The following is a 23979-nucleotide window of genomic DNA, read 5'->3' on the forward strand; positions in this document are numbered from 1 at the left end:
GGCCTTGCGGACAGAGTGCAGCGGGGGGGGGTCTCACCGGACGCCTTGCACCACATCTACCCAAGGGGAACGGCGATGGGGGCAACAGGTCAGCAGGCCTGAATGCCCACCAGAACACAGAAGCTTCCAGAACGTTCCTCTACATATCCACAGAAGCCCAAGGAAGCTCCCAATGTCCCTTTCACTATGAGGTGGGGGTAAGAACACACGGAGAAGCCATGAGGCAGACACACCCCCTCTGCCTCGCGTCACCCCACCACCTCCCGGCCAGGCCTCTTCCACTGGCTCCGCGGGGCCCGGCACCGGCTGGCCCTCCGCCAGCCTGTCTGCACAGCTCCCGGGCGGCCGACCCAGCACACAGTAGGACAGCCTGCCCCATGCAGACCCCCGCCCCTCATCCTCGGCCGCCAGGAGCCCCTCAGCTCTGGAAATCTAGCCCCTCCTGGGGGCTCGGCAGGGTCCCGCGCCACCAGGGCTATTTGCTCGGGGCTGTCCCACACGGAGCCCACGGCCACCCCCGGGGCACGCCGCTGAGCGCACACACGCCAGGCAGCATCCGGCGACTGAGCCCACGGGGGGCGCCTCGGCCAGGCCCCGGCCTGCCTGCCTGGCTCCCCTCCCAGCTCCCCTCCCAGCTGCTGACCCCGCCTGCCCGGGACCACCCCCACCCCCCCACCACAGGGACAGAGCGGGGTGAGCGGCTCTGGTTTTGCCACAGAGCGAGGGAGCGGGCAGCAAAACCAGGCTCAGCCACGGGAGGCTGCGGCCCCACCCGGGTCGGCGCTCATTCCCGGGCCACGACCAGGCGCACGCAGCTGATCCCAGCCCCCTCGGGCCCGGCCCGCCCCCAGTGCCCCAAGCAGTCTCTCTCAGTGCTGCCATCGCACATTCTAACGGGCGCATCCCCTGCGGCAGAGGCCCTGAAGCCAACCAGCGCCCGGCGGCACCGGCTCTCGTCCCGGACACCGCGGTGCGCCCCGGCAGGGACAGCCCGGCCCGAGGCACTGCGTGCTCGGCCGACCTCTGCAAGCGACTCGTGGTGGGAGGCGCTGAGTGCGTGACGCGACCGGGACGCGAGGGGCGGGTTTGCCCGACTGCCAGCACCACCCCCCCGGAGGGGCCCCGACACGCACACACAGTGCCACCTCCCTCGGTTCGAGCGGCCGACTCCACCGCGGACGGCGAGGGGACGGCCCACTGCCCCGCCCGGGAGCGGCTGCACGTGGTACCTGTGACGTCCAGCTCCCCCTCCAGGCTCTGCATGTAGAGTGGGCACTTCTGCTGGATGAAGTACAGCAGCTCCACCGAGTTAGACATCCAGAAGAGGATGTGCTGCAGGTCTGGAACCAGGCCGGCCATGGGGAAGCTGGCCAGGGAGATGGGCTCCTGGCTGCCGAGACAGAGGACCCAGAGTTACTCCTGGACGGTCCCCCGGGAGGCCGGATGCAGCACTTGGCACATGAGGACGTCCCAGTGGGACACCGTATGGGACACCACCAACCCCACTGAGGCCAGGCTGGGAAGGGGGTACACAGACAAGCCGTGGGACACGACAGGCCGGAAGCACGTGCCCTCCACGCGGCACAGGAAGGACCGCCAGGGGCCACAGCCCTTGGCAAAGGGCTCTCGTAGACTGTTCTCACATCTTCCCTCTGGGACTGGGGTAACTAAGGAAGGAGCGCGGAGGACAGCGTGTGCAAATGTGTGTGTGCCCCAGGAGGGAGCGGCCCCGGCCCGCGGAACGAGGAGCAGGAGTGTCCGTGTGTTATTTACGTTAACATAATTAATGGAAAAACCAAACAGCAAACAAACTGTTGTGGGAGGCACACGGGCAAGATTAGCTAAGAACTAGGTGACCGTAGCAGGAAGGTGGTTTCGAGAGTCAGTGGACCAGACAGCAATCAGAGCATGGCACTGGAAGATTTAGGGTTAACCGATAGAAAACCAGAGGCTGCCCCTGAGATGGGCCTGGCGCCGCCCGCACACGCTGTCCACACAGACTCCCCCACCAGGGCTGAACCTGTCGCTGCAGCTCGTTAAATCAGAAAGCTACCAGGCGCCAGGCCCGGGGCTGGCACCTTCCCGTCCCTCTGATCCCGGTTACAAGCCTGGGGGGCGGCCAGCTCGGCCAGGAGGTCCTCCAGAGGCCCTCCTCCCTCCCAGGCCAACACCTTGAGGCTCCGTGCTCCCTATCTAGGGGACAATGGTGACGTCAGGGCCATCCGCCCCCAGCGTCCAGCAGGCTCCGGCCAAGCCCAGACCCACCCCAGCCCCCTCTCCTCGCCTCTGGTCTCCCGTGCGCCAGCCCCTGGGATGCAGGACCTCGTGCCTGTGAGCTCCGGCACCGTCCTGAGCCACCTCTCCAGAAGTCTGGGGTGCATGTGGCGAGGCTGTGCTCAGCTCTGGGAATTCCGCAATTTCAAGCATCAACGGCCAGTCTTCTGGGCACGATCCCCCATCTCGTCATACCCGCTCAGCGGAGGCAGGTCGGCGGGCTGCACTGTGGCGGCCTCTGAGGATGCCCCTGAGCCCGGCGGCTGCAGCGGCCGGGACGCGGTCTCCGGTGCCGTCATGATCACACCACCCAGACGTGACTCAGGTTTGTCTGAGGGGGACACCGGGCTGGCTGTCCAGCGGTCCCAGGGACCTCCTGCCCGAGCAGCATCGCTGTTGGCGGATCGTGAGGGGCAGGCCAGGCGGCGGCAGGGCATCTGCGAGGACAGCGCTGTCCCCGGGCCCGGCAAGGGCACAGGGCCCTTCGTCCTGCCTGGTGGGCGCCACAACAGTCAGGGACTCCCTGTCATTCGTGATGGTCACAGCCAGGGTCGCAGGGAAAGAGGCCCACGGGAAAAGCCACGGGGGCCACAGGGGTGGCGGGCTTGTGAGGCAGCGTCGTCCCCAAGGCGGGGACCTCAGGCTCCGATGCGCACGTTCCTCTCGTGCCTGCGCTTTTGTTGTTCTCGCTGACGTAACTTCACCCCCGTCACCACAGCGTGACCCCTCTGTGCGCCCTGCTCCTGCGAGCGAGGGAAGGAGCTGGCCTCCGGCCGGGTCTCCTTGTTCTCACGGCGAGGTGGGTCTGCCGCCGCCCCCCGCTCGCCTTCCGGAGCCCCGAGTGCCGCTCCAAACCCGTCCCCCGCGCCCCCGGGCCCCACACGTGTGTGCGCTCGCAGGCCTGAAGTGCATGTCAGTAAGAAGGGATTAATCTGGCTCTTCGGGGCCTAATTCCACTGTGTTTTCAACATCCACTGCCCTTCTCGATTTTACCCAGAACTCAAAGGGACAGACCGGCCTCTCCTGACAAATAAACCACCAGGTGTTGCCAGCTGGAGTTCCGGTGTCGACTCGCGGCGAGGTCCGTGCCGGGCACGCAGGCTGAGACAGCCACACACGGCAGCGCGGGCCAGCGGCGGCGGGGTCCGCCCCGTCCCTCCAGGCGAGCGCGAGTCCCTCCACGGAAGCAACGATTCCATGGACAGGACTTCCAAAACCAGACAAGTGGGATGACCTCACACAGCCAAGCTCCTGCACGGCAGAGGGAGCCATCAACTGAGTGAAAAAACGATCTACAGAGCAGGAGAAATATCTGCAAACCATCCATCCGAGAGGGGGCTAATTTCCAAAATCTATAAGGAACTCCTATAACTCAAAAGCAAAAAACTAACAACCGGAATAAAAAACGGGTTAAACACCTGAAGAGACATTTTTCCAAAGAAGACCTCCAGATGGCCAACAGGCTCGTGAAAAGGTGCTCAGCATCACTAACCATCAGGTAAACGCAAACCAAAACCACGATGAGCGCTCACCTCACACCTGTTAGAATGGCCATCATCAAAACGACAAGAGATGACAAGTGTCGGTGAGGGTGTGGAGAAATCGGAAACCCTTGTGCACTGCTGGGGGGGATGCAAAAGGGTGCAGCCGCGGTGGAAAACAGGATGGACACTCCTCAAAAAATTACAAACAGCACTACCATATGACCCAGCAATTCCACGTCTGGGTATTTACCCAAAGGAATTGAAATCAGTATCTCCAGGAGATATTCGGGCCCCACACGTTCCGTGCCACACGCTTCGCAATACAGAAGATGTGCGGTCACACTAAATGTCCACGGATGGCGGAAAGGATAAAAAAAATCTGGTATATAATACAATGGAATGTTATTCAGCCTTTAAAATCAAGGAAATCCTACAATACGCTATGACACGAATGAACCCTGAAGATGTTATGCTAAGCGAAATAAGCCAATCACAGAAGGAAAAATATCACATGATGCCGCTGAGATATCTAAGACAGTCCAACTCATGGCCTCGGAGGGCAGAACGGTGGCTGCCAGGGGGCCGGGCTGGGGAGGGAGAGACCGGAAATTGCTAATATACACTTCAAAATTTAAAAGGGTGGTTCTTTGGGCACCTGGGTGGCTCAGTCGTTAAGCGTCTGCCTTCGACTCAGGTCATGATCTCAGGGTCCTGGGATCGAGCCCCGCATCAGACTCCCTGCTCAGTGGGGAGTCTGCTTCTCCCTCTCCTTCTCCTCCCCTGCTTGTGCGCTCTCTCTCTGTCAAATAATAAAATCTTAATAAAAATAAAAAAAATAAAAGGGTGGTTCTCATGTTAAGTGTTTTTTATCACAATAAAATAAATAAAAATAAATCAAATCAAATCAATGACTGCTCTGATACAAATTTTTTAAAATCTATTTGGGAAGCATACGGGAGAGAAATTATTACCGAAAACAAAATCGAATGCATTTTGCTAATAAAAACTAAATTTTAAGAAGTCCAAAAGATGTTTAAAATAACTCATGAATCAATTTAATCAAGTTAAAATAGAAATTATGCAAGAATAAGGAAATAATAAAGAGGTTGATGGATCAGAAATCAAAGAAAAAGTAAGCAGAAACAACAATATTGGTCCTTTTAAACAGATGACAACAGACAAATCCCTGAGAAGATAAATCAAAGGAAGGTAAGAGGAAAGATATAAACCCAACAGGAACTAAATACATGAGAGATGAAAACAGTCCCAAGAGAAAATAAGGAACAATTTTATTCCAGTAACTTCGAGAACGAAAGCAGAAGTCACTGAAATCAACACAAGCGAGGCTGAAAACCAGATACACCAATAATCACTGAAGAAATGGGACGGGCCAACCCAGGGGCTGCCTGAGACCTCGCCTCAAACAACCTGACACGGGGAACCAGTAACAGACCAGGCGGCCCAGTTCAGCTTCTGTGAACCTTGCTATTAAAGTCAGACCAGGACAATGGGGAAAAAAATCCTGGATCAATTTGACGTATGAATTCAGATGAGGAAATGCTAATTAAAATGCCCACAAAAATCAGTATGCTACAACAATCAGGAGCCACGAAGGGCTTAATCCCAGGGATTGGGCCGTGGATCAGAAGACCTGCTTGCGCAGCGCCCGCACTCACAGACTCGGGGGAAAGGTGTGAGGATCACAGATGCACAAAAAGCACGCAGTGAAAGGCACCAGCCGACCGCAATTTGACAAGAAGCACAGCACACGAGGATCCGAAGCCTGCGGGGCACAATGTTCATAATGTGAAGTTCGGGTGTGGATTCTTGGGTGATTGACATAGTCTGTGCTTTTCCACGTTGGAAGTAATTCAAAAATTGTTTTAAAAAGAGGAGAAAGGGAGCATTCCCTGGAGACGGACCCAGGATTGTTTTTAGGCCCTAACGACACAAGTTCTAGAACACAGACCAGGCAGGAGCTGCTGGGGGGAAGGCCTCAGTTTCCCCGGTGAGCAGGCACTTAGGAGGAGGAGAGGTACTTAGGGCGAGGCCTGCGTGAACTCCTAAAACCTCAGCTCCATCCCCTCCAGGCCCCAAGAAAGCCCTGGAAGCCTGCTGTCCCCCAAGCTGGGGGGGGGGCAGGGGTGAGGCAGTCACAGCTGCCCCTGGGCCCCCAAGGCTAGCGCCCTCACACGGAAAACCTAGCAGGCCGAGGGCTGTGCTGTTCTCTCCACCTCGGGCAGGCCGTCCGCCACCCTCTGAGGGGCCTGGTCTACACTAAGCTCCGCCCTGGTGAGCCGGGCAGCAGAGCCTCAGCCTCCCCCTGCAGCCTCGTGCCTCGGAAGCACATCACTCATCAGCAAACCCTTCCCCAGATGCCACTCTGACTTCCTGACGTCAACAGGAGCCAGAGAGCACGCACTTGTGAGTGGCAAGAATTGTGCACTCAACTTCCAGCCCGGGCAGGACAGCTGGGTGACTGCAAATCTACGCTGCTCCTGACCCAGGCTTCCATCCCTGCCGGCGAAGGGGGGCAGTGACGAGTCCTCCTTACCCCGTGCGGGACCACGGAGGACACATATGCGCATGTGGTGACAGCGTGCTTCCAGAAACCAGCAGCAGACACAGGAGCCGGGCAGACCATGGACCCAGCTGCGACGTAACGTCCCGCGTGGCCCCCCGCCAACGGCGACAGGCAGGGACCACCCCCTGACCATGGCATCTTGGGTGCTACCACACACGCACATTCCAGAAGTGGGGCGGCTGAGCTGTGGGCTTCACCCACATGCACACTCAGTCATATCGTGGGCGCTCTGCCGGGTGCTTTGTCTGCTCGGCATTGTTCTCAGATTCTGCCACGTGGACGAAGCACACAGTGTGATCATGCTCACTGTCGCCAAGTGTCCACTGCACAAATACATGGCACGCTGCCACGGGGCATGTGCGTTGTTCCGACCTGCGCTTACGGACAAGGACTTAAGAGCACGCCGCCTGCCCCCCCACCCCATGTGCCAGCGTCTCTCCGCGGGGCCCCCTGGGACTGCACTTCTTGGTGGCGGCATGGGCACGTCTTTCTGGTTAGAGCCAAACAGCTTCCCAAGTCCCAGCAGCGTCAACGGTGCTTTCTATGAAAACGGATGTGGGCGAACGGATATGGACTGCCCTAGCTCAAAGTCGGGAGTCGTACATTCTCCCAAAGAGGCAGGCTCGCTTTAGCACAATCATTAGGAGAAGCGAAGGCAGGACGAGGCTCATGGGCACCCTGGAAAAACTCCCCAAACCCAGCGCTTCCCAGGGAGCCGAGCACAGAAACGGAAACAGCCACTCGGAGACAGAAGGACAGCGCGACAGAAGCCCAGAGCTGACCCCAGAGGCGTCTGGGGGGTCCCCCGGGGTCTTGGCCCCATGGGGAGGTGGTCTCCCAGGGAACTAGGGGCCTAAGGGGGGCCATACTTACAGCTGCGCCTGCTTCTCCGCCAGTTCTTTGGTTTTCTCCTACAATTATAAAGACAAAAAAGCAAACATGAGAAAAAAACAGGATACCACAGGATATGCTCAATGAGAACACCACTAAATCCACGGTACACCATCCACATAAAAACCACGGCACTGTTGTTGCAGACATCCTGTACCGTGCGGGCTGTTTACGCGAAGCGAGGCTGGGAAGGATAATTTTCCGTTCCGTTCCTGAGTATGACCTGCATACTTCCGGCCACAGACACGATTTACACCCAGCTCGCTGACATGACCACCGGCGCGTTAAGAAATAGTAAAGCAGGTCAAACATTTTACAAACACCAGAACGAGGTCTCGACTAACACTCATATGGTTAAGCTTCAAACATACGCTTTCCAACGTCAGCCGCCAGGACAACGAGTACATGGGTGTGTGCTTGCGTATTTACAAGTGCAGTTAAACATCCTGGCAGGACGCGGGCTTAGCCAACATTTTCTGTCTCTTTTAATCAAGAAATGGTTCTCGCTTTAGTAGCAGGTTGTTATCTGGCTAAGCAGAGCCCCAGTGGCTGCCTCCGTTACTCGTTCTAGGATCTTCCCCTAGTGAGTAGGACAGAGAGCGCTTGATGCCCAACAGACAGACAAATGAAACATCTGGGGCTCTCGACAGACCAGGGCTGAAGCTCGTGAACAGCACAGGGCGAAGCACATGGGGAAGCACGCAGGGGATGGCCTGGATCCAGACTCCTCTATTTCTGAGCTCCAGACCTTGGATGAGCTTGTTCACCCCGACAAGCCTCGGTTTCCCCAGCTGGGACGTGGGGTACGGCACCTGCATCACAGCATCTGACTCACTAGGAAGTGTCTGGCCCAGAGCAGACTTAGGATGGGACGGTGGTCTATGCAGACAGTCACCGCGGGCCTCGGTGTGGTCAGGCTCCACACAGCATGGACTTCACCTGGCCGGTGCACAGACCACACGAGGAAAGTGACCACACCAGGACAGTCCCAACATCAATCCTCACGGAAACCCTGGGAGGTGGGCTCGGACGCCCGCGATGCACATGGGTAACTTACACAAACCTCTGGACACGACAGCCCATGTTGGCTTTTGCTTTTAAAAGGTTTCGAACATTTTAAATGCAATTTTAATCTGAGGACTCTATCCAGTTTCTACAATCTATGCAGTTTACAGGCCGAGATGAAGGGGCGTCTCTTGGAGGGCCTGCATGTAACTACCAGCCATGCTCTGGGTCCCCGGGGAGTCCAGTCGCTGGGGGGGTGGGGGGGGCGGCGAGGGCTGGACCCAGGCAGCCAGCAGCACGCTTGCCCCGGCCCTGCAGGGACAGGCCGGCGGTGCCCCCAGGGGAATGGCCCGGAGCCATTTCCGGGAGGGGAGGGGAGCCGCTGGTGTGCGGGGTGGAGCCCAGGGGCACTAGCCGACACCTGACAGCACGCAGGCGGGCCCCGCAGCAAGGCCCAAGCACGCGTGGTGCCGTGCTCTAGAGACCCCCATGGAGGAAAGGGTTTCCACGTACAGAAGTCAGCCAGTCCTGTGCCCCCACCGCCGAGCTGACGAGGGCTCCACACCGAGGGCTGGCAGAAGCCCAACCTGCTCCTGGCAGAAAGCACGGGGCTCCAGGCCATGTCACGGCTGGGCTGGGCCTTGGGGAGGGACACGGGACCAGAGCTGCCGATGCCACGGCCGACCGCTCGAGGATACAGTGCCACAGAGGACACCCCGGGCTCCCCGGGTGTGCACAGGCAGGGCAGGCGGCCCTCGGAGAGGAGGGACTCCTGACCTCCCCCCCCAGGTGGCCACAGCCCCCCCCCACGCCCCCCGCCGCAGCGCCCGGCATCCCGGTGACTGACCCAGACCGTCTCTCGGATCGCCTTAGCTATCTTGAGCAGGAGCTGCCCAAACGAGCCGGGCTCCAGGCGGGTGGCCGAGTGCTGGACGCAGAGGCAGAGGAGGAAGGCGGGCGCCAGCTTGTGGTCGTCACCGCTGGGCTCGATCAGGGTCAGGATGCGCTGCAGCAGTGCATCCTCCACTTCGGGCTCGAACTCCAGGCGCAGCAGCCTCGGCCGTGGCAGGGCGGCCCGCGCGGAGCCAGAGGTGGAGGCGCCCCGGGCCCGGAGCAGGGCGCCACACGTCCTGCAGCCGCGCGGCACGGCGCTCAGTCGGGCCAGGGCCTGGGCAGGCAGGGGCTGGGCCTGCACCGGGTCCTTGAACAGCAGCAGGTAGTAGAGGCCGAGGGACAGCAGGTCCCCGTGGCGCAGCACCACCGCCCGGCCCCCCACCTCCGAGAAGTTGACGGAGACGGGCGCCCCGGGGATGGGCTCCAGGACCAGCCCGCTCCCCGCCTGCTCTGGGCCTGGGGGCTGGTGCCTGCGGATGGTGCAGTGCAAGGGCAGGATGTCAGGGGCCGAGAGGCTGACGCTGGGCTTGCTGGAAGGGGTCCTCTGGCCCACCGTGTGCTGCTCCCGGTTCAGCAGGTACACCAGGCTGTCCTGAAACGCAAAGCCCAGGCCTCAGGGGCAGGGCAGCACCTCGGGCAAATCCGTCAGTGGGAAGAAATGAAAGGGTGTCCCCATCTCTGGTCACCTAAGCCACGTGGCCAGGACCGCCATCCTGGGCCAGCCCTGCCCTGGAGCCCTTCCTCACCTGCTGCTGGCCCCCAGCCTGCCGCACGTTGGGCACCCACCCTGTCCCCAGGGGTGGAGGCTTCCCAGAGCAGCCTCGGGGGCACGCCAGACACCCAGGGATGACTCTAGCTTGGACACAACAGAGGCCAGACAAGGGCCGCGCTGGGCACAGACCCTGGTTCACAGGCACCCCCACCCCCGCCGGTGATCTGTGACACGCCGTGCGCAAGCATCTCCTCTGTGGCTCCCGCTGACCAAGGGCAGATGCCTCCTCGTGAGACAGAATAGGGACAGGACTCCAGCCTCTCCCAAAACCCTAATGCGATGCAACGATTCCATAAAGAGAAAGCTTCCTACAAGAAAACTCCGGAGCCTGCATTTCTGGAGCAATAGGTCTTAGGAGCGCATAAAACAGGATGTCAACCGAAAGCAGCGAGTCAGCGCCGGGCAGAACCCGTGAGATCCAGGCCACACCCGTCTCACCAGCTTGGACCCCAACGCTGGCCTCCGAGCGTGCGCCGTGACCACCGGGAGCCCTCAACTTACCTCTCCCTCATTGAAATGCTAAAACACACACCCAGGAGTGGGGATTTAACACGCTACTGAGACATGCAATGAATGGAAAAGCACGCTGAGTACGCAAGTGCCAAGAAAACCCTCACCTCTACTCCTCTGCCCACCTGGTTCTTGAAGAAACCCTCCCGACCTCCCCACGGAGAGTCCGCCTGAGGACGCCTGCCCTTGCGCTGTTGCCCTTGGGCTGGAGCATAGGCCCCGGTAAAGCCTCGCCTGGAACCCTCGGCTGGCCTCGTGTCGATTCCTACGGCGTGCAGGCCCCCCGCCGGGCTCGGTATGGCGAAGACCCGAGCACCGGAAGCCGCGGGGCCGCACAGCGTGCAGCGACCGAGGGAGCTCAGCAAGTCGGCATGAACAGGTGAGCAGGGAAGGAAGCTGCGCTCCTCCAGCCAAGGGCCCCGACAGGAGTGGGGGGAAGTGCTGGCCTCCTCAGACAAGGCTTCCCGCAGCGCACGCGAGGCCATGTGCCGCAGGAGTCCGCCCAGCACCCACCATCTGGGCAAGGGGGCGGACCTGTGTCGGGGTCCCCAAAGCCAGGGCACGGCATGGCCCCAGGAACCAACTGGAAAGTGGCAGACCTTCTTTGAGAAGGAACCTGGTATCGGGTGAGCCCCCTCCCCACCACCTCCTCCTGTAGCCTGGACGGAGAATGCTCTGGAAACAAAGCACAGGGGAGGCCTCCACTTCCTCCAGAATCTGGGATGGCCCCGCACGGTGGTCCGCACCACCCCGTTTCTGCAGCCTCATCATCATCAGAGCGCCTGGCCGCAGGAGCTCAGGGCTGACTTAGCTGGCGCCAGGAGGAGGCCTTCTAGCCTGAGAACTTCCCGCCGGCTCCCGGGGGGCAGGGGGCGCGGGGCCTCGGGGGGGGCGGCTCACGTGCTGGGGGCTGTAGCCTTGTAGGAGCAGCAGGTGGGGCGACTCGTAGAGGGAGAAGCGCATGGTGTCCTGGCCGCGCTCCTCGGGGCCCTGGGCCGTGGCCGAGCTCAGGCTGCTCTCGCTGATGGTGCGGCGTAGCCGGGGTGCGGGGGGGCTCCGGGCAGCCCCCGAAGCCAGGGCTGGGGTTCCCTTGGCACGGTGCCGCTGCAGCCTCCGGGCTTGGGCGTTGATCCCTGAAACAGAAGCAACACAGGGTAAGCAGTCAGAGCCTGACTGAGGCCCACCTCCGGGCGCTTCTGAATTCAGATCGCAGGGACCCACTTGTAACACCGGGCAGTTTGGCCAACAGCTGTGGAGAAGCGCGCAGGACTCCACCCTTGAGCCCATCCTGGCAAGGCCAGGGCCCCTCTGGGCTCCCCCTGAAAAGCAGGCAGCCCGGCCAGGCCGTGTCCCGAGGCTGCTTACAGGAGCCCATGACCCACCCACCCAACCAGCCACAGCACAGCCCCTCCCCTCCAGACGCCAAACCCACGGCAGCATCGACTTCTGCCAGGTCACCGTGCCAGGGGGTCCTGCGTGTCGCTGCCCTGTCCCCCGAGCCCTGCCGGCCCACCAGCGTGTGCGTGCGTGCGTGCCTGTGGGGGGGGGGGGGACAGCGCGTGTGCGCACGTACATGAGTGCATGCTGAGATCAGGTGAGACGAGAACTATGCACGGTCCCCCTGCCCCCCCATTTACAATGAGGAAGGGGTCCTGGGCCGGGTGGTGTGTCTAGGACAGCACGGCTGCTCCTTCCCGCGGCCGCCCCCGCCACGGCCAGGTCAGAACGCACACACACGCACGCAAACATGCACACAGACACGCACACGCGTGCACATGTGCCCCCCCATGAAAGAGTCCGATACATCCAGGAAGTGGTCTTTTAAACAGAGGCTGCCGGAAAGCCGAGAAGCCAGATGGAGCCAGGAGGCCAGTCTCCTGTCACTGTCAGGGCTGACCCTGCGTTTGCTTTCTGAGCCCTCTGCCGACCCCCCTCCGCACAGCCTCCATCCCCCCACCTGCAGCCTCCCTTCCCACAGCCATTCCACCCGGACCGGACAGAGCCGGAGGAAGGGAGGCCGGCTAGCCGGAGCGAGGCTGCTGCCTTACCTGAGCCCGGCGCTTCCAGGAGGAAGCCAGCTCGTCCGCAGCCCGCGGGAGGCCGGGATGCAGGAGGCCAGGCGGGCGGAGGAGCGGCAGAGCGAGGCTGTCTGCCCGGCGCCTGCTGCTCCCCGCCTGCCGCAGAGCCGGCCAGAGGCTGGCAGTCTAGGGCAGGGGGGAGGTAGGGCGGGGAAGCAGGGGCGTGGGGGAAGGGAGCAGCTGGGGCCAGGGGGCAGGCGGGGATGGGGAGAGCAGGCAGGAGGAGGCTGCAGGCACAGGGAGGAAAGGAGGGGAGCAGGCAGGAGGGAGCAGGTGGAAGGAGGAAGTGGGGGACAGTCAGGGGCTGCCCGGGGCTGCAGGAGGGGCAGAAGGAAGTGTGGGCCAGGCGGGGCCAGGAGGGGTGGGGGGAAGGCAGGGGAGCAGGCAGGGGCTGGTGGGGCAGATGGAAGCCAGCCTCCCGCCCCCCCCAATGCCCTGTCCCACGTGCTACTCTTAAGGATGACAGACCCCAGGACTTGGAGCAGCCCTGCGTGACCATGGGGCTATCCCTGAAAGAAGAAACGTTAAAAAACCAGTCCAAAATGAAGTTCTAGCCCCAAAGCTTTCCCTCCATCTAGGACAGAGCCATAGGACAGGATGAACCTCAGAACGACCCTCCAGAAGTCCAGAGCCTGAGAAGGTGGTCCTTTCCTCTTAGATTCCCAGGGGTGCCCAGCGGCCCCCCCCAGATGAGTCCTGAGACCAACACCAGTGTCCCCTGGACCGCAGCCACACAGGGGAGCTCCCCGCCGACTGGGCGCCTCTGCAGTTGGGCTCCTACCCCCTCCCCCGCCCCCCGTCGGACGGCCCTCCCAGTGTCCAGAGCCGGCTTCTCTGACCCCGCTGTGGAAAGCAATGGTTCGCACCCTGCCCGCGCTCAGACCCTCTGGGGGAGTTTTAAATACTGCAGCTTGGTCTGGCTCCCAGGTCTCCCTCCTGGGTCCCGGGGCGGTCAGTGAGCACTGACGGGCCAGTGATACAGGGGCCGTCAAAGGCACGCGCCACGGGCCGCACGGCTCGGCTGCACACAAACATGCCCACAGCGCCCGTGGACACGAGCCTGAGGCGGCCCCGCGCACGCCCTGCCCGCGGCACAGCCAGGAGGACCCTCACGCATGTGTGGACACCCGTGCGAGGACACTGAATGGGCCACAGGACCCTCTGGGGGAACTGTGGTCACAGGATGAAGACGCTGCAGGGGGAAAAGCGGGGTCAAGTGTGCACCCAGAGGTGGGTGGAGAAAGCAGACTGGAGCATGACACGGAAGGAAGGAGACCTCTCTCTACATGCTTCACAAGCACAGAAAACATCCACGCGTGTTCCTCACGGGTTACCTATATGCGCGTGGAAAGCTATTTTTAAAAAACGGATAGAAAAGACGCACAGCAGACTGAAGAAGTGGCTGCCTCCCAGCGGGGACGGCGCGGAGTCTGGGGCCGTACATGATGTAACGGACTATAGCTCGCACGACATATGCAATGCCCCAGAACGCATCTTTATATATAACTGTATACAGACAGTGTTTTATTTAAGAAAACTCTAAATCAATATGATACAAAAATGTTAGGTCAATCCTGGGAGGAAGGTACGGTTGTCAGTTACATTATTCTTTATACTTTTACTTCTTTAAACTTTCTTAAAGTAAAAATCCTACACACCTTGCAGGCCTCCCCCAGGCACGTGACCCGCCTGACGCGGCTGCCGGAGATGCACCCCAGCCCCGTGCCCAGGGAGCGGCTCAGAGGAGGATCTGTGGCTTCCAGAGGGCTTATAAGGACAGCCACCTTCCCTGCTGACATCTGATTTTCCTTCAGCTTTGCCGTCATCAGATCCATGCATCTGAGCACCCCGCAAAACCAGGACAGATCTGCCAAACTCGGAAACACCGTTCTCCGTTCTGGGTGGAGGATGCCAGGTGGCACCCAGCTGGACAGAATCCTGGCCAGACGTACCCCAGAAACCTTCAAAGGCATGGCACGCGCCAGTGGCCTGCACAGCACAGGCGTTTTCAGGGCACTTGGCCCCCAGGGCCCGGGCCACCTGTGCTGTGGCTAAGGAGCAGAGAGCAAGGGCTGGGGGCACGCGGGGGGCGGGGAGGTGGTGGCAGAGTCAGGAGCCTAAAGGTGGAGTCTCTGCCTGCCCCCTCTCCCCACCGAATGGGGATTTCATTCACAAGGGGGAGACTGGACCGGGAATCACTGTTCTTCAGCAAAGGAGTTCTAATGAAATAAAAGGGCCACAGGGTCCACACCTTCCACAGCACAGGGACTCTAGGTGGAAAGCTATTCATCCTACAAAGAGCGTCAGGCCTTGCTCGTGGGTGAAGTGGGTGGAGATGCGCTCCAAGGCTGGGAGGCCGGAATAAGCCCACTCTCCCATCACAACCACTCCCCCCCACCATGGGCTGGATGTGCTGATCCCACACATTTTCCTGCCATGTTGTGACTGAGCTCAGTGGGGCCAGAGGCTCTGGCCTGATTCTATAGGTCTGAGGGACACCCAGGAATCTGTACTTTGTAAAAGCACCCAGAAGGTTCTGGAACACAGCAGACAGGCATAGGAACTCCTGCTGGGCCACTCTCCCTCCTTCGTCCCCAGACAAAGCCCTAACTACAGAAATGCACCAAGCACTTGGTAAACTTACTTGAGCACCTACCAATTTAACTTGAGTTTTGGATTTCTAATTCTTTTCTCTAGATAAGTGTTTGTCAGCTCCTAGAAAGGTGGCAGATATGGGGCTCCCCACTCCACCCTGACATATCAGCTCTGGTGGAAAAGCAGAAACACGCCCAGCAGAGGAGTGAAAGCAGGGGTCTGGGTAATCAGAACCTGGAGAGGCCTCTGTGCTTCCCCAGGGCACACACAGGACCCACCTTGTCCTGTTCACAACCAAGGACACACGGGACCCACCTTGTCGTGTTCCCACCGAGGACACACGCGGGACCCACCTTGTTGTGTCCACAACCAAGGACACACACACAGGACCCACCATGCCACCTAACACTTGCTAAAACACACAGGCACCAGACCCAGAAGCAAAATATTTCTTTCCACATTTTTTTTTAAAGATTTTTTATTTATTTATTTGACACAGAGAGAGAGTTAGCAAGAGCAGGAACACAAGCGGGGGAGTGGGAGAGGGAGGAGCAGGCTTCCCGCAGAGCAGGGAGCCCCATGCGGGGCTCGATCCCAGGACCCTGGGATCATGACTCGAGCCAAAGGCAGATGCTTAACGACTGAGCCACCCAGGCACCCCTTCTTTCCACATTTTAAGAGGATGACTGAACTCGAGGAGATGCAGGAGGCACACTCAGTCACAGGTGCTGATGGGTGCGCAGGGTCCACCCAGCCTGGCCCGAACTGTTTGCCTCTGACTCGGGAATTGGGCAGGGGCTCCTACTCTGCAGGTGTGACCATGATGGAGAGAGAGAGAGAGAATGGACGCGTTCACAGAAAGGAGCTCTGAGCCTTGCTCTCCCCGGCCCCTGGCTCTAGCTAGCCCCTCTCCTGCCCGGGGTGAAACCCCCCAGCGTGCAGCTCTGTGGGGCAGGGCTCCCTGGGTCCTCATCCCCTGCTCACACGTGGCGGGGTGACGCAGCCAGCCAGGCAGGGAAGGAAGGGGGGGGTGACACGCTGGGCCACATGGCTCTTTGACGTGCAACCCCCCCTTCCCGCCACAACAGGCTGGTGAGATGTTCCCTCTGCTGGCAGAGAGGAAAGGACTCTGTCCATACCAGGGGTGGCAAAATTAATTTTGAAAACAGTGGGTAGCTGTCACCAGAGCTCCGGTCATGGGCTCAATGCTGGCTCCAGAACAGCACTGGAAAGAAAAACACAGCTCTTTCCTGAACGTCACTAAGTTCAGCACAATAAATTTAACCTGCAGGTTTTACCTCGGAATCCTGTTTGCTCTTCCCTCTGGGACTGTGAGCGTTTGAAACAATATGTACAACTGGGAAACTTTTGTGTTGCCTACCCCCATGGCCCAGGCCTCACGGATGTGGTTACCACTGGCTGTTGATGGGGCAACAAAATGGTCCTGCGTAAGGGAATTCCACTAAAATCGGGGGAATTACACTTTTTAAGTGATCCCTAATACCAGTTGGGGATACGCTGCTGAAATACAGCAGCTGCTGCAAAATGCAGAGGGAGGCTCAAGCAAGTCCTCTTGAACTAGAACGCCCTTTTCTACCTCAGCAAAGACACAGGATGGAGTTCTTGCTACCAAGCAGTCCTTGAAGTTAATTTTTTGTATTCGAAATACACAAAAAAGAACGACTAACCTACGGACAGTTTGGTGAGCACCCATCTACCGCATAGCCAGCCTTATTCTAGGCATTTTGCATTTAATTCCACTTCATTCTCACATTAAACCCTATAAAGGTTTAATACTGCAGGTGGACGGGAATATGTTAGCCTAGCTTATTAGGACCAGTCTGACTACTGGCAAAGAAAATTCTCAACAAAATGTATACTGAGCTCCCCTCTCCTATCAGGAACAGGACAAGGATGCCTGTGCCATGACCACTTCTACTCAACATTGCCCTGGAGGTTCTAGCCAGTACAATTAAGGCAGGAAAAACAAATGAAAGGTCTAAGAATTGAAAAGAAAGAAAGAAAATTATAACTATTTTGCAGACACTGTGATTGTGTTTGTAGAAATCCCCAAAGGTTCTACAGACAAATTACTAGAATTAGCAAGGTGAGTAGACATGGTGAGTGGGCATATTCAATCACGTTTTCATACAGGAGAAACAATGGGAAAAGGATATGCAAAAGTAATGACACCACTTATAATCACGTCAAGAAACACAAAACTACTACAGAATAAGTCTACCAAACGATGTGCAGACCACAACACTGAAAACTGCATGACACCATTGACAGAAATTAAAGGCCTAATGAATAGAAAGGTATATACCAAGTTGATGGAGTGTATGGATGTTAGTTCTCTCCAAACTGGTGCATAAGCTCAAGGCAATGCAATTGCAGACAGGGTCTCAGCAAGTGTGTGCGTGCGTGCACGTGTGCATGGACAAGTGTGTGCGTGTGTGTGAGTGCATGCACAATCAAGTATGTGTGTGTATGCAAACTGGTAAGACGTATATGGCAATACAAAGGGTGAGGTAACCTCGGAGATCAATGACAATGCTGGAAGACTTGCACTACCAAGTAAGAGCCTCTTCTAAGCTACGGTAACAGAGAATGTGGCACTGGTATGCGGACCAACAGACAACTGGAACAGAAATGAGAGTCCTGGAACAGAATCTCACATCCATAGAAAGGATGGTCTTCTCAATGAATGATACTGGGTCAACTGAATCTCCATATGGAAAAAACAGGAATCATGACCCCTTCCTCACACCATCCACAAAAATTAACTCCAGATGGATTACAGATCTGGCCATGGAGGTAAAACAAGAAAGCATTCAGAGCACAGGCAAAGATCCTCATGGCACTGGGCACACAAAGATTTCTTACATGGGGGGAAGGCACTGCTCACAAAGGGAAGACTGCCCACGGATGCTTCTCAGTGCCCTGGGGAGGTTACAGAGACTGACAAGTACAGCCCTTCAAATATGATGCTTACATTGGTCAGAGAAACAAGAAAGTTTCTAGAGGGACCCTAAAAGAATGTTTCTTTTGTCCACCAAGCTAAAACTCAGATACAAAATTTAACTGTGTAGTTTGCAGAACAACAGTGAAAACTGAATCCACAGCCTCACCAAGTTTCCTATGTGAAAGTTAAGGCACTGATTGGGAAAAAGAGGGACCCTAAACCTTGGAACAGGGATATGAGGGTGGGCTCCAATGACGCTGGGAAGCTTGAACCGCTGATTCAATCTGAGCCTTACTTGCCAAGAGAAGCAGCCTGTCCTCCTGCATCTGAAAAGACTGGCCTTCCCTTGCTTCCAGAACCTACAATAACCTCACATGGGAGCCAAAAGAGGAGGCCTCCTTCCCTGAACACCCACTTCTACCCTTGTTAGCACCCCTCGGTGCCCCACTGAACCCACAGGCGCCAAGTTTCAGTGGAGACCAGAGCAAGAGGAAGACGGGCAGCAAGTCTGGGCTGCAGGCAAGCCACTCCGACCCTGGGGATCCAACAGCACTGGAAGAATCTGTGGTAAATAGGTCTGCAGTGTGGACCCTCTGGGGCCAACCTCAGGAGTTTGGAGCACACCTGCTTCTTTCCTTTTGAGAAACAACTCCTAACCCATTATTGAGTGGCACCTGGAGGTCTCATACCAGGACATTACAGGACCATTCGTGAACCTGAATTCCCCTCCCCTGGTTTCTTCTTTCCTGACTGGCACAATAATTGTATTAAGAATTTCTCTTCAGAAGAATGTAGAGGCAAACTACAGATTAAGAGGAGATATTTGCAGTACATACATCACAAAAAGGACTCATCTCCAAAATCAATATGAAAAAGGCAGAGGACCCAACAGAAAAGTAGACAAGGGCTTTGAAGAGATACTGCAAAGTAAGAATATCCCAAATGGTTTTTTAACATAGGAAAATGTGGTTAACCTCATTAATCATCAGATTTACAAATTAAAACCACAAAGCAATAGCACTGTACAACCGTGAGAATCGCTAAAATGGAAAAGACAGGCAGCACCAAGTATGAGAGAGAAAATGGAACAGTCAGAACTCTTACACACTGCTGGTGGGAGTAAAAACAGGCGCACACACTTAGGAAAAAAAGGTTTAGCAGCATCTCCTACAGCTGGACATACACACACCCACTGGCCCACTGACTCCACTCCTAGGTATATACTTTTTTTTTTAAGATTTTATTTAGTTTTTTGAGAGCAACAGAGAGAGCATGAGAGCGGGGAGGGCCACAGGGAGAAGCAGACTCCCCGCTGAGCAGGGAGCCCAACGTGGGGCTCGATCCCAGGACTCCAGGATCATGACCTGAGCCGAAGGCAGACACCCAACTGACTGAGCCACCCAGGCGCCCCCAGCAGCATTATTCCTATTGAGACCAAACTGGAAACAACCCAAGTGTCTGTCAACAAGAGAATAGCTACATAAATTGAGGTGTATTCATAAAATGCAATATTGTACAGCAGTAATAATGAATGAACTCTTCCCGAACCAACAAAATAAGTCTTTAAAATACGATATTAAGCAAAAAACAAACAAAAAACAAAAACAAGGCCAGACACAAAAAGGTATATATGATATGATTCTATTATGGGAAACACAAGAACAGGCAAAAGTGATCTTTGGTGTTGGAAGACAGTTGGGTCAGTGACTAACTGTCGGCAGGGACAATGCAGGAACCCACTAGAGTCCTGGTAATGTCCTATCTCTTGATCTGCGTACTTGCTTCACGGTACATTCACTTTTTGAAAATTCACTGAGCTGCACACTTATAATCTGTGCACTTTTCTGTTTGTATGCTATACTTCAGTGAAAAGTTTCCTTCCAAGAAAAGGAGCTCAGATGTTGAGACTACCATACACAAGATATAAAACTATACATACCCTGTTTATTTTTATTTTTTTTTAAGATTTTATTTATTTATTTGAGAGAGTGAGCAAGTGAGAGAGACAGCATGAGCAGGGGTAGGAGCAGAGGGAGAGGGGAGGGAGAAGCAGACTCCTTGCTGAGCAAGGAACCCAATGTGGGACTCCATGCGGGGCTCGACCCCAGGACTTCGGGAATATGACCTGAGCCAAAGGCACACACTTAACCGACTGAGCCACTCAGGTGCTCCTACACTCAGCCTGTTTAAAGAAATAAAACACACTTTGAAATCTGTAGAGAACAATCAATTATAAACAGCAACGCCAGGTTTGAAAAATAACCAATTAGAACCTCTAGAAATGAAAAATACAGTAACAGAAACTACAACTTCAGTGCAACATATCAGACCCAACAGAAAAGAGAATGGGTGAACTAAAAGACCAGTCAAAAGAAATTATCCAGGAAGTGGTGCAGAGACCGAAAGAAAGAGAAAATCTACAAGAGGGCTTACAAGATACGGAAGACAGAGAGAGAAGGTCTGACGTGTGTTTAAAGACAGCTCCAAGGGGCGCCTAGGTGGCTCAGTCATTAAGCGTCTGCCTTCGGCTCAGGTCATGATCCCAGGGTCCTGGGATCGAGCCCCACATCAGGCTCCCTGCTCCGCGGGAAGCCTGCTTCTCCCTCTCCCACTCCCCCTGCTTGTGTTCCCTCTCTCGCTGTCTTTCTCTCTGTCAAATAAATAAAACCTTAAAAAAAAATGAAAAAAATTATTGTTTAAAAAAAATAAATAAAAAAATAAATAAAGACAGCTCCAAGAAGAGAGGAATAAGAATGGGGCAAGGTGATATTTGAAAAGAAAACAGCTGAGAATCTTCCAGGGCCGACCGAAGAATCCAGTGCACAGGTTTGTGAAGTCCAATAAAAGAAAGAAGAAAGACATCACAGGAAAACCACCGACTCACCTCCCTTATGAATGGAGACGAAGAAGTCTCTAATAAGACACTGGCAAACCAAATCCAGCAACAGATAAGAAGGATGACACATCACCACCAAGTGGGACTTATCCCAGGCACACAAGGTAGATTTAACATACAAAAATCAATAACTGTAATACACCAAATCCATAGACTAAGAGCCCAAACCCCGCGATCCTCTCAGCAGACACAGCACGGAGCTCAGGACACCAGGAACATCTGAGGAAGGGTCTCAGCAAATCCTCTTCCCAAAGACCCACACACTCAAAACAGGTGAAATGAAACTACCGTGTAGGACAAAACACAAGGCTGGTATCACTTAAAAGCAAGAAGGCGAGCGTGAGGAAATCAGGACAGTGGCACCCGTGCGCGGGAAAGGCGAGGGCGGAGTCACGGCGACCCGGTGCGGATGGAGCCGGCGACCAGCAAGTGGGGCCACCTGCGCTCCGGGCACAGCTCAGGTGTGCAGTGCTCGCTCTGTAGGGTTTCCACGGAGCCCAGCGCTCGCCCTCTCCCGCACCCGCAGCTACACACACCCCACCCCCACCTCACAGCCGCACTGCCTTGCCTCTCCGGGGCACAGAGGACGCAGCCTGGCTGGCGGAGGGGCCTGCAGGAGACACTGGGGACACCAGAAGCCAGGAACACGGCGCAGAGTCTGCTCTCGGTAACGGTCTACACCAGCCTAGTCTACACCAGCGGTTCTGAAAACGGGATGCTGCCGGGAGGGGTTGAGCCTTGTTCGCCCTTCCTGGGCACACGCAGGTTGTCCGCAGCGGGCACGTGGCACCCGTGCCCACCGCCCGCTGCCAGCCCTGCAGCTTCCACTTGCACTGGCCCTGTCTCCACGGCACGCCGCCTTCTCTCTCCCCAAGGAGCTGCCAAATGTTCCTTCCTGCAGGCAACCCAGGGACTTGATTCCCAGGGAAATGCACATGTCCTGAGGTCCCTCTACGTGTACCCAGGGCAGGGGGTGTCCAGGAAAACTTCCAAGGGAACACTGTGCCCCCTGGGATTCTGTCAGCAGCAGCCCAGTCCTCCAGCTGGGCCACAGGTACACAAATCATTCATTCATTACCCTGTGTCTGCTTTCTGGTGCTTGAAGTATCTCCAAATCAAGCACACGGGTACTGAATGAGAAATATAAACACTTCGCAAACACTGTAAAAACCATTCAACCTCACAAATCCTCCAGGAACACAAACTGCAGCAGTGAGAAACCGTGTTCCCCTGTCAAACTAGCGGACAATTTTACATGACAGAATTGTGCGATGGTGAGGATACGGAGATGGATGTTCTCAGAAACTGCTGGTGGGAACGGAAAGTGGCACTGATCCACGCCCAGTTCTAAAAATAGCTCTCAAGCTACATACCACCACTAGATAGAGACATATCAGCATCTAGAGACATCTCCATCCTTCCACAGAGGAACTCCACTTTTAGGTTGCTGTCCTACAGAAATAATCAGAAAGGAATCAAACATTTATGTACAAGGATGTTTATATAAGCATTATTCACAAAGAAAAAACGGGAACTATTCTTAAAATCCAATAGGAATATGGCAGGTATGCTCATTCACTGGCATTAAAAATTATGTTCATAATATGAGCAAATAAATAAAAGTTCAAAAAAATGGAGGACATATGTCTATTTAAATTGTGTAAGAAAGTAAATACAACACTAAGAAGAGACTGGAATGATAGGAGGGGACATTTTAGGTGATTTTTATTCTCTTCTTTATACTTTCCCTATTTTCCAAATTTTCAACAATAGAAATGTCATTTTTTAAGTGGAAAGAAATTGCATTTTTTTAAATTTTATTTTATTTAAATTCAATTAACATATAATGCAGCGTTAGCTTCAGAGATAGAGTTCAGTAATTCATACATTCATACAATTCGTACATTCATACGGTGTTGCATATACAACAGCCAGTGCTCATTACATCATGTGCCCTCCTTAAAGCCTGTCCCCCAGTTACCCCATCCCCACACCCCCTCCCCGAGAAACTGCATTTTAAAGCACTGACGAGAATTATTTCCATGGTAAAACCTGGACCCTCTCACATTAATTCGAGTCTCAGTCGGGAAATAACATCCCCTCTTTAGAAGGAACTAATAACCCAATTAAGATAATGGGTAACCGAGTAGAAAAAACGCTCAAGCCATTTGTCCGTCAGTCACAGACGAAAACAGAGCATTCCAGAACTGTGACACAGAAACAGCGGCGTGGCAGAAGCAAGAATTTTATTTAGCTGGACCCAAGGCCCTATCTGGTTCTCCCAAGATGACAAGATGGCGCTAAGCCCTCTCTCGGAGGACGGGGTGACACGTGACAGCTAGCACAGACAGACGCGACTGACCCAGGGGCCGCTTTCCGCTCCAACCCCAGCAGGAGGGCGTCCCCTGGGTCCAGCCTCAGAAGCAGTTCTTCCTATCAGAGCGGAGCAGTCCCATCTCTCATCGGGAATCCTGCCCCCAGAGAAGGGCCACCCCCACCCACCACTCTGCATCTCCCCCCGCAACACACACCACTGCTCTGGAATAAGCTCCCCACGCTCACCGCTCACCGCAGGTTGGAAGAAACAGTGGGGGCTGTTGCTTTGAAAGTAGAGCAAGAAGACAAAGATGAGAAACTAGGAGACAAAAAAATCAGAAAAACAGATCCAGAACCTGAATAACAGAAGAGCCAGAAGAAATCATCAAGAGAGTAACGTATCTTTCCAGAACTGAAGATCATGAGTTTTTAGATTAAAATGGCCCATCAAAAGTCCAACACACAAGAGAGGTTAAAAAATGCATGAAGGGTCAAGATATGCAAATAGATATATATAAATAATAGTTACAACCATAATTTTTTTTAAGTAAAAAGGTAAGACTCTCCCCCCAGGGAGCAAACACACCCTCCCAAGGCACAGGCGACTCTTCAGGGCAAGGCTGGGGAGGGAGCAGCATAAAGAAATTAGGTGCTTTCAGAAGGAGAAGAAAGCCACCGAGCACGAGGGGGGAGGAAACACAGCGTCTAGCAGCTT

General features: G+C 55.6%; 1 protein-coding gene across 2 annotated transcripts in view; it reads right to left on the minus strand.

Moving 5' to 3' along the window:
* The window catches only part of LOC118551042 (monocyte to macrophage differentiation factor 2), a 116786-nt gene that overhangs the window by 11600 nt on the left and 81207 nt on the right, over positions 1 to 23979 (minus strand). For both annotated transcript variants that reach the window (XM_036116541.2, XM_036116544.2), the window contains exons 3-6: positions 11315 to 11547; positions 9086 to 9724; positions 7216 to 7253; positions 1230 to 1390 (exon numbers count right to left, since the gene is read on the minus strand). In XM_036116541.2, coding sequence (XP_035972434.2) covers positions 1230 to 1390; positions 7216 to 7253; positions 9086 to 9724; positions 11315 to 11547 — 1071 coding nt within the window. The remainder of the gene's footprint in view (positions 1 to 1229; positions 1391 to 7215; positions 7254 to 9085; positions 9725 to 11314; positions 11548 to 23979) is intronic.

Source organism: Halichoerus grypus, chromosome 6 (genome assembly GCF_964656455.1).
Source record: "Halichoerus grypus chromosome 6, mHalGry1.hap1.1, whole genome shotgun sequence".
Classification (NCBI taxonomy): domain Eukaryota; kingdom Metazoa; phylum Chordata; class Mammalia; order Carnivora; family Phocidae; genus Halichoerus; species Halichoerus grypus.